Genomic DNA, 11,018 nt, shown 5'->3' with positions numbered 1-11,018 from the left:
AACTCAAACAGAGCAAACTTAATATTTCTTTTAAAATTTATTTGCCTTGGAGTTCTTCCACCTAATTCTCATGGTCAAACATTTTTATAGAACTGATAGGTTTTGGAGAGAAAATGGTTGCTTGATATTTCTTTTGTTTTTGTTTGTTTGTTTTTTGTTTATTTGTTTTTCATTGATGACTTTTTAAAATTATTATTGAAAATCATTTTTCTATCATATAATTTATCCTGAATACAGTTTCCCCTCCATCCACTCCTCCCATCTCTCCTACCTCTCCTCTTTTCTGGATCAGTACCTTTCCATCTCCTTTCAGAAAATAGAAGGCCTCTAAGAGACAAAACAAAATATAATAAGACAAGAAAAAAAGCCTTCACAACAAGGATGAACAAGGCAATCCAACAGGAGGAAAACAGTCTCAAGAGCAGGCAAAAGAGTCAAAGACACAGCTGTTATCACAGTTAGAAGTCCCACAAAGACACCAAGCTAACAGCCTTAACATGTATGCATAGGAGCTGGTGCAGACCCCTGCAGGTTCCACACTTGCCAGTTGAGTCTCCGTGCAATCATATATGCCCTATTTAGTTGATTCAGTGTGCCATTTTTTTCTAGTGTCTTCTATCCTCTCTGACTCTTACAATCTATCTGCTCCCTCTTCCAGGGGATTCCTGAATCCAAGCAAGGGACCCAACAGAGACCTCCAATTTAGACTCTTTCTCCACATAATGTCTAGCTATGGGACTCTGCATCCACTCCCATTTGCTGCCTGAGGAAGTCACTCTGATGACTACTGGACAAGGCACTGATCTATGAGTAGAGCAGAATATCATTAGGTATCATTTCATTGATTTTTCTTGAACAGTCTTGTTTGGTTCTACCCTACTTCTTTGGGTTATCAGTGTCCAGTTCCCGACTATCCATAAATGTATGGCATGGGATCCTTCTAATGAACTGTGCCTCAAATTAAATCAGACATTAGTTTGACCCTCCCATAAGTTCTGTGCCACCACAGCCTCAGTGTATCTTGCAGTTGGGACAGATTTTAAGTCAAAGGTTCTATAGCTGGGTTGATGTCCAGGTTTCTCTTTTGATAGTCTTCAGCGAATCTTCCACAGCAAAGAGATTAGAATGTAAGGGCAAAGGCTCCATAGAGGTACCTGTTTGACCTCTTCATATTTAATGAGCTGTGTGAATGTTGTTCTTAACAATGGGGCCCCACAGTCAGTTTTTAGAGAGTAACCCTCTGTCATAGCACCAAGCTGAGCTTTTTTGGGATCTTCACAGGACCCCTTCAGCCAGCAATTCAACTAAATGCTATCAAGTTTCACCACTGGGAGTCTTGCCTGGCTACTAGAAATTGCCAGGTGAGACTCTGTGTCTCTCATTACTAGGAGTTCTCACTAGGATCACTCTAATAGATTCCAGAGAGTTTCCACTTCACTAGATTTCCAATGTCTCCAATGTTTCCTAGATGTCTCTTTCTGCACTTTCTCCCTCTACCCCATCTCTCTCCATACCTGTTCCCATCCACATGTACCTCAGTGTACCGGCAAACTCTGTTCTATTTTTTCCTCCCATGGGAGATCCATATGTTTCCCTTAGAGCCATCATTTTTACCTAATTTCTTACAGATTATAGTTTGTTTATCTTTTACCAAATGGCTAATATACACTTATAAGAGAATGCCTACATTATTTGTCTTCTAGATCTGGGTTGCTGTAGAGAGACTTTTGTGTGTGTGTGTGTGTACTATATGGAAGTATCACCTGCCAGTAAAAAGCTGATGGCCTGTTAGCTGAGGCAGGAAATAAGAGGTTGGAGTTCTTGCAGAAAATTATGAACTCTGGGATAGAATGAAGGTGGAAAAGTTTGCCCTGGATGCTGAGGTAGAAAACACATGAAACTGAGGAGAGGTAAACACACATGGTACACAGAAAATAGAATGAATATGTAACTGGAGTTATGAGCTAGTTAGGGAATGAGCTAAAGCTTTTGGTCTAGGCAATAATTCATAAATGATACATTCTCAGAGTCATAATTTTGGTAATTGGGCATAGAAGGAAAACCTGCAGTCACAGCTTATCTCATGCAAGATGTTTTTTTCCTAGTTCCATCCATTTTCCTGCAAATATCATAATGTCATTTAAAAAACTGCTGAGCTGTTTGTTTTGTTTATATATTCTTCAATTGAGTGATATCTAGACTCTTTCCAATCTGGCTATTATGAGTAAAGCTGCAATGAACATAATTGAACAAGTATCCTTGTAGAGGATGGAGGGTCCTTTGGGTGTATGCCCTAGAGTGATATAGCTAGATCTTGAGGTAAATAAATCCCCAATTTTGTAAGAAACTACCATATTGATTTCCAAAATGGCAGTACAAGTTTTGCATTCCCAGAAACAACAGAGGAGTGTTTCACTTGCTCCATATCCTCACCAGTTATGTTTTTGATTGTAGCCATTCTAACAGGTGTAAGATGAATTCTCAGAGTAATTTTGATTTACATTTCCCTAATGGCTAAGGATACTGAACATTTCTTTTTTTTTTTTTTTTTTTGAACATTTCTTTAAGTGTTTCTTAAAATTTTGAGACTCTTCTGTTGAGAATTCTGTTTAAATCTGAACACCTTTTTTAAATTGGAATTTTGATATCTAGTTTCTTTATATATTTTGGATATTATTCCTGTATTGGATGTGGAGTGAGTAAAAATATTTTCCCATTCTACAGGGTGCCTTTTTGTCTGGCTTACAGTGTCATTTGCATTACATAAGCTTTTCAGTTTCATGAAGATCCAATTATTAATTTTTTTATCTTAGTGTCTGAGCTATCATTTTTCTGCTCAGAAAGGCATCTCTTGTACCAATGCATTCAAAGCTATCTCCCACTTTCTCTACTATCAAGTTCAGTGTATTTAGTTCTATATTTAGGTCTTTGATACACTTGAACTTGAGTTGTGGGCAGGGTGACCATTATAGATCTATTTGCATTCTTCTACATGCAAATATCCACTGCCATTTGTTGAAGATACTGTTTTTTTCCATTGTGTATTTTTGGCTTCTCAGATCTATTTTCATTTTTCTACATGCGGACATCCAGTTTAACCAGCACCATTTGTTGAAGACGTTGACTTTTTTCCAGTGTATGTTTTTGGCTTCTTGAATCCATTTATATTCTTCTACATGTAGACATCCAGTTTAGCCAGCACCATCTGTTGTAGATGCTGTCTTTTTTTATTTTTTCTTTTTATTAATTTATTCTTGTTACATCTCAGTGTTTATCCCATCCCTTGTATCCTCCCATTCCTCCCTCCCCCCATTTTTTCATTATTTCCCTCCCCTATGACTGTTCCTGAGGGGGATTACCTCCCCCTGTATATTCTCATAGGGTATCAAGTCTCTTCTTGGTAACCTGCTGTCCTTCCTCTGAGTGCCACCAGGTCTCCCCCTCCAGGGGGCATGGTCAAATGTGAGGTACCAGAGTACATGAGAAAGTCATATCACACTCTCCACTCAACTGTGGAGAATGTTCTGACCATTGGCTAGATCTGGGAAGGGGTTTAAAGTTTACCTCCTGTATTGTCCTTGGCTGGTGCCTTAGTTTGAGCGGGACCCCTGGGCCCAAATCTGCCTATCATATTGTTCTACTGGTAGGTTTCTAGGACCCTCTGTATCCTTTTTTACATAGTATATTTGTTGGTGAGTGTGTGAATGTGAGTATATAAACCTGAAACATATTCAACCTTTGAAAAGAGGAACTAAATAATTAGGACAATAGGATATTCATAATTGCTCTATTTTTAATTTTGAAATTGTATGCACTTACGGAACATGTTAGCTTGACATGATTTGAATGATCCTGGAGAACATTATACTAAAACAAATAACTTATTAAGCAGATACATCACAGTAGTTTTTCGGTACTTATAACTTTGAGTAGGTATGCATAAGAGTTTTGCCTGCTCATAGGCTTTCAAATGTTTTTTATCATTGTTCAAAATATTTTTAGGCTTTATAACAATTTACTTTCTATATAAATTGTGGAGGTATGTATCACTTAATTTTAAGATGTGCAGGATTGGTGGCAACATCTTTAGTTATTAATGCATATTTTTATATGTTGTTTCAGATTTTAGTGTGTTGGAATCATCCTATGATAGGAAAAACTTAAAATTTTATTAAAATAGTGGAAAACTTTAATAGGTGCTTTAATTCTGAGTGGAAGGATGCTGAAAATGATATCTTAGTATATTTCAGTTCTGCATATTTTAGTGATAATTTTACCCTTGGAATTTTTTGCCCATTGTCTGTTTCTTCTATTTACTAACAAGAAAAACATCTTGATTAGACATGCTCTTTACTTCACAAATAATACATTTGAGGTTCCTGGCTTTAACTAATTTGTTACACCAACTTTACATTTCCAATTTTAGTGGAACATTGTCACCTGCTATTGTTGTGGCCTTGTATCTAGGCCTTTGTGACACAGAAGACCCAAAAAAAACCCTGAGCATATGAAAGCATGTACTCACTGTATTGATGACTAAACAAACAAGCTCAATAATGTAGGGTGTTCTTATTCATTGTAATTTTTAAATAATCAGTTTCAGTAGAATAATTTAATTAATATCATATAGTATTTAATGGATTGAATAAATACAATGAAGGATATTATAATCCTATCTCACAAAAATTAAGGCTTCTATCACAAGCTTCCATAAGTACTAAATGGCAGAATCATTGTCTCTCCCATGGGTAAAACATAAGTCCCAACTTTATAGACTCCAGTTACAACTGTGCAGCTCAAAGCAGCTGTGTAAGTTCTCTCTTATTGTCAGGGCAGGGCTGTGGTTTGCTGGGGTGATATTGGGAACTGAAACTAAAGTTTTGTCTTCCTCTTTGGTGTTTTAAATATTACCCACCTTACTTAAATATTTTATATCTCAACTTTAGCTCATAGTTTCTTGATAATATACTTAGGAATTTATATTTGTATTATAGACTTTTCAGATCAACTTGGGTGTTGACTACACATTCTTGGCAAGATTCAAAGCTTTTTTTTTTTATTTTATTTTATTTTATTTTTTTTTTATTAATTTATTCTTGTTACATCTCAATGTTTATCCCATCCCTTGTATCCTCCCATTCCTCCCCCCCCCCATTTTTCCATTATTCCCCTCCCCTATGACTGTTCCTGAGGGGGATTACGTCCCCCTATATAGTCTCATAGGGTATCAAGTCTCTTCTTGGCTACTTGCTGTCCTTCCTCTGAGTGCCACCAGGTCTCCCCCTCCAGGGGACATGGTCAAATGTGAGGCACCAGAGTATGTGAGAAAGTCGTATCACACTCTCCACTCAACTGTGGAGAATATTCTGACCATTGGCTAGATCTGGGAAGGGGTTTAAAGTTTACCTCCTGTATTGTCCTTGGCTGGTGCCTTAGTGATTCAAAGCTTTTATCTCTAGGGATTATTGAAAAAAGTTTGTCCAAAAGATGATTTCATTTGAATTTGTTCCAAATATTTTAACAAGATTGTCTATTTAAATAGTGATAGTGCAAAAAAAGTCATAGACAGAATCATGAATATAAATGGAAGAAATATTTTCCTCATCAAATGACTCAAGAAGTCTCTGGTATTGAAACATTGATGTGTCTTGTCTTTATACTTTATTGTTTATGACAGTCTCAGTTTCTTGGGGTATTGTATATGTGGGGACAATGTTTTTTAATAAGAAAGAAAAGTGTTTTTACAGAGATTCTATCTTCATTATAGAGCATGAGGACTTCTGGCTGTAGTCATAAGAAACCTTCACTATTAATGCTTCAGTAATTTAAACCAGTGATTTGTCTTGTTGAGTGCCTGGATTATTTGTGAGCCACATGGATGCTGCTATACTTCATTAAAGTCAAGACTTTTTTGGTTCCTTAATACAATTGACTCAAAAGAGAAAAAAATTCATATAGTTAAATTTAGTGCTATGACTTTTATTTAAATATGATCATATAACAAGGACTGGAAATTTCTAATTATTAGGGAGATGCTAATAACAGATCTTGTATTTTATGAAGAAAAAATTTTAGAAGGTGACACTATCCACCTACATTTTCCAGTAATTTTTGAAATTAAATATAAATGTTTTGCATTTAAGTTTGAACTTGGATGCTCTTACATTTCTCTGAAAGACTGTGATAATGTGAAATTTTGTAGAAGTGTGTTTTCTGAAGTCTTTTGGTTCTCTTTCCTGATCTTTGAACAGTCATAGGCTGTCATCTGTTTCATAAAGACAAATAGATAAATGAAGTAATCTAAAGTATACCAGCAGAGACACATCCGTTTTTCTCAAACAAAAATAATCATGTTGGGAGTTCATTAGTCCACAAACAAGAATGCTAGGTAAAGATTCCTGTGATACACTGAAATACAGCTGATCTTGATCATCTATGTCACAGAAACTAATTTTGGAAAATTAAGAGGTAATACAAATTAATAATAAATTACAAGTACATTTGATATTAGTTATTGATATCAACAGACTTATTTTTGATGAGGGTTATATTCTATTTGGCAAAAAAGCAATCGAAACATTTTATAAGTTATAAATGACAAAGATTTATAATCTTTATTTTATGGGACATTGTATTTTGTGTCCTTCCATCATCTCTTTAGACATATTTAAATTAAAAAAATAAAATTTTGTATCATCACAAGTGCTTTAGGTATACAAGAACAAATGTTTATTATATCTCAGTTGATTGATGTTGTATTTTACATGTGTATTTCAAAATTGTCCAATATGTACACAGAGAAAACTTTATAGAAACACATCACCTTCTACCACAGAGATGTGTCAGCTTGTTACTGTGTAGTACTTAATAGAGTTTTAAAAACCTTTATTTTATTGGATTATGTAAAGATATTTTCATGAATGCATATCCTGTAATTGGAGCCAAAAATGTTCCTACTTTGCTCTTCTTCATCTCTTCTGATCCCTTCAAATCTGATCTCTTTGTTTCCCTGGATGGGTTCCCTTCTACTCTCATGTCTGCTTGAATATGTGATTTTATGTATCTACTAAAAGTTTAGAGCTTACAAATGAGAGAAAAGGCAATATTTTTCTTTTGATAGTGTGTTAAATTGGCTAATATGTTTATTTCCAGTTGTATCTGCATTTTGGCAAGAGATACAAATTCACTCCTTTTTAAGGTTTGTAAAAGTTCATTGCTAGGCACAATACTTTTAAAATATATGTATATTTATAAAAAGACATGTACTTGATAACTGGATTAAACTATTATTTTTCCAGAAGTGTGTTAACAAGTTCAAACTGAATGCAGTTATATTATTCCTTAGTGTTTATAGAATCACCACTCTGACAATTTAAATTATGCACAAATTTAATACAGTATATATTATGTACTTTGTTTTTTCTCTATTATGTAAATGATCAACTGGACAGTAAAAGGTTTGGCATGGTGAAAACCAATGTTGATAAATACTGAACAGTGATGGAAGTAAGATGTAGAAGACAGAATTGGCGTGTTATATGATATCCGTATGTTCTGTGACAGGCATGCACATACCAGTTGGGAACTTCACAGATGACAATGCTGATGTTCTAACTTGGAAGCAAAGATGTAAAGGAGGCACGTGTAAGATGCATCCCAGGTACTTCTAAAGCAGCTCTGCCTCTCCACATGCCCACCTTTGATACCAAGTCCATGCAAATGGAATTTTCTTGCTTGCTGTTTGTCCAAATAGATTTCCTCAAAAGTGAGTATTGGCAGTATTTTATATATAATAAATAAATTATTATACATAATAAAAGAGATAATTCCTAAGATATATCATATTAATCTAAATTTGGAAAGTGGTTCATTAGTTGCATATATGCAATTTATTTTTAGCCCAATTACATCTACAGTCTTGCTAAATGAACAGAAATTTTCATGACATATTCTCAGCAGAGCTCAGAGTGAAACATCCAAAAATAGTAGTCATTGCCAGCACTAATATGTCTGAAGTCCTAAGCAATGTCTAGCACTTCATATGAAAATAAGAACACCAAAAGATCACTCTAGGAGATGGATATCATGGAAGTCCCTGGGGTATATATGATGAACACAGACAGAGGGACATTTGTTAAGGAAGTCAAGATTGGAATGAAATTCACTCAATGAACCTTATGTTGTGACCAGGTGTGTGTTTTCTGGGACCCCAGCTTTCATCACTGCTATTTTTCTGTCCAAGTATTTTTTAGATTTTTTTTCTTGCTATGCCATGTAAAACAAATAGAAAGTTCTTATTTGGTTACAATTAAATTTAATTTGGTTATTAAAATCCATTTTACATTATTAGCATCATCCAGGAAACAGTGATAAGTTTGGAAATATTTTGCAAATGTGACAAAGAAAGGAAATGACAGCAGAAGAGAAAAGGAAGAAATCAGAAGTAGCAGTGCTGGAGACTATTAGAGAATGTGAGACTACGAAAAATTCAGATGTATTGTCTAATCCTCTTGTTTTTTAGGATGCCAACAGAGACATATTTGTAATTATGTTTAGAAAATTAACCCAACCCATGCCTTTGCATACAGGTTACACATTTTCTATGTGGACAATGAATTTTTATGTGAGGACTCTCAGCATTTAGGATGCATTAAGATAATACCATGCCCCATGTACTATTAAATCTCCCTTTATTCTGTTTCCTTTCTCTATGTCTCTCTGCCTAGCTATTTCTGAGATTTCTGAAAAAAGTATATTGTCTCCTGTTGCAGCACTTGGCCACAGGTTAGTTCAGGTGAAGTAATAATAAGTTTGAACTACCTTCTGGTGGATGTCAGTGTGTTACTAATTTGTATATACAATCACGAAATGAAGTGTAACTACCAAACTATAACAGACTCAGATGAAGTATTTTCAATAAGCAATGGTGTCTCACTAATGTTGGAGCTATTTAATGCAGTTCAAAATCTCCTTACATTTTTGGATTAAATGAGATATATATGACTAAAATTTTCTTGTGAGGTGCAGTGTCTATGTTGAATGTAGCAATATAATAGCACTGACATAGATCCTCAAGGACCAGTGCTAATGTGGGAACCACACAAGTTTACATTTTAAAATATTTTTCACAAATGTTACCAGCTCAAAATCTTGCTTTCTGTTAGTTAACATACTTAGGACTAAATGGCTCAACCATTTCTATGTTTCCTAAAGGTGAAACCTTTTCTATGTTCATTTGCTGCTATCCGTGGCAAGGTATAATATGTTTTAAATAACTGTTTTTAAATGTATGGATGACAGAGACATTTCTGTCTAAAGACCCACTGTTATTGAGATAAACCTTGTACTTAGAGGTTCATTAAAGAAAATGAATGGAACTTGTCACAAAGCAAGTAGATATTTACTAAATGCCTACTATTGGTTAACTGCTGTAGAAGACATTATATACATCATGACAGAATGGATTCATGCCTTGTTCACAATTGACGGCAAATCTAATTCTTGTGAGCTCTTTCTCTGAAATCAGCCTGATAGAAGAATAAATGGGCCAGAGTAGCAATGTCACAGAATTTGTCCTGCTGGGCTTCACTCAGGATCCTGCTGGACAAAAAGTATTATTTGTTATGTTTTTACTCACATACATTGTGACAATGGTGGGCAACCTGCTCATTGTGGGGACAGTGATTGCCAGCCCCTCCTTGGGCTCCCCAATGTACTTTTTCCTTGCCTCTCTGTCACTCATGGATGCTGTTTATGCCACTGCTATCTCACCCAAGCTGATTGTCGACTTGCTCCGTGATAAAAAGACCATCTCCTTTGCAGCTTGCATAAGCCAGCTCTTTGTAGAGCATCTATTTGGTGGTTCTGATATTGTGATTCTGGTGGCGATGGCCTATGATCGCTATGTGGCCATCTGTAAGCCACTGCACTATTTGATTATCATGAATCGAAGGGTATGCATCCTCTTCGTGGTGATGGCCTGTGTGGGAGGTTTTACACATGCCTTGTTTCAAGTACTTGTTGTATATAAACTTCCATTTTGTGGTCCCAATATTATTGACCACTTTGCCTGTGACATATATCCATTATTGCTACTTGCATGCACTGACACTTACTTCATTGGTCTCTCTGTCATTGGCAATAATGGGGCCATGTGTATAGTGATCTTCACTCTCCTCCTCCTCTCTTATGGAATAATCCTAAGATCTCTCAAGAATCACAGTCAAGAAGGGAGGCGCAAAGCTCTGTCTACCTGCAGCTCCCATATCACGGTTGTTTTTCTATTTTTTGTTCCCTGTATTTTCATGTATGTTAGACCTGTTTCTAATTTTCCTTTTGATAAATCGATTACTGTATTTTATACTATTGCCACTCCAATGTTGAACCCTTTAATATATACATTGAGAAATTCAGAAATGAAAAATTCCATGAGAAAGCTTATGCAAAAAACATTAAATCCCATATAGAAGAAGACTTTCTTCTTGCTGTTTATACTAATAAATAGTAGGGAGCAATCATGAATAAAATATAGTAATGTGAGTTCTATCTTTAACACTCACAGTAACCATACATATCTTGTAACTATTTGTATTGTAAACGTAATGAGTAAGTATTATTTATTGTGAATTTTAAATAATTAGTTGTATTCTTATAGAATCATTCATTTATTAGCTATCCCTTTTACAATTTTTGATGAATTATATATTATATTTTGTCAAATTTTAATAAATGATTTTCTTTTAAAATTTTTTATATATTTTAATATGATTTTTCTCCTTCTCCATTTCCTTCTAAAATAGCTATCAAGCCATTCAACTTCTTATCTTCTTTCTCCTTTCCTTCTCCACCTTCTAAAAACAAAACAAACATGAAAACTTCAAAACAAAACAAAAACCCAACAGACAAAAAATTCCAAGCCAAACAAAGTGGACCCTCATCACACAAACAAATAATACAAAACCAAACCCATGGTGTTCATTTTCTGCTTGTCAACTACTCTTAGGTTGAGGCTAGTCCTT

At 35.0% G+C, this 11,018-nt stretch overlaps 1 protein-coding gene across 1 annotated transcript; it reads left to right on the top strand.

The window, feature by feature from the left end:
- The first annotated feature begins 9,542 nt into the window (after nt 1–9,542).
- Nucleotides 9,543–10,466, top strand: LOC127193182 (olfactory receptor 4A5-like). Its single transcript, XM_051150507.1, has one exon. The coding sequence runs from the start codon at nt 9,543–9,545 to the stop codon at nt 10,464–10,466; it is 924 nt and encodes a 307-aa protein (XP_051006464.1).
- Nucleotides 10,467–11,018: the final 552 nt, after the last annotated feature.

Source organism: Acomys russatus, chromosome 8 (genome assembly GCF_903995435.1).
Source record: "Acomys russatus chromosome 8, mAcoRus1.1, whole genome shotgun sequence".
NCBI classification, from domain to species: domain Eukaryota; kingdom Metazoa; phylum Chordata; class Mammalia; order Rodentia; family Muridae; genus Acomys; species Acomys russatus.
Note: the sequence above shows the minus strand (reverse complement) of the source record. Positions and strands in the feature narration are given on the sequence as shown.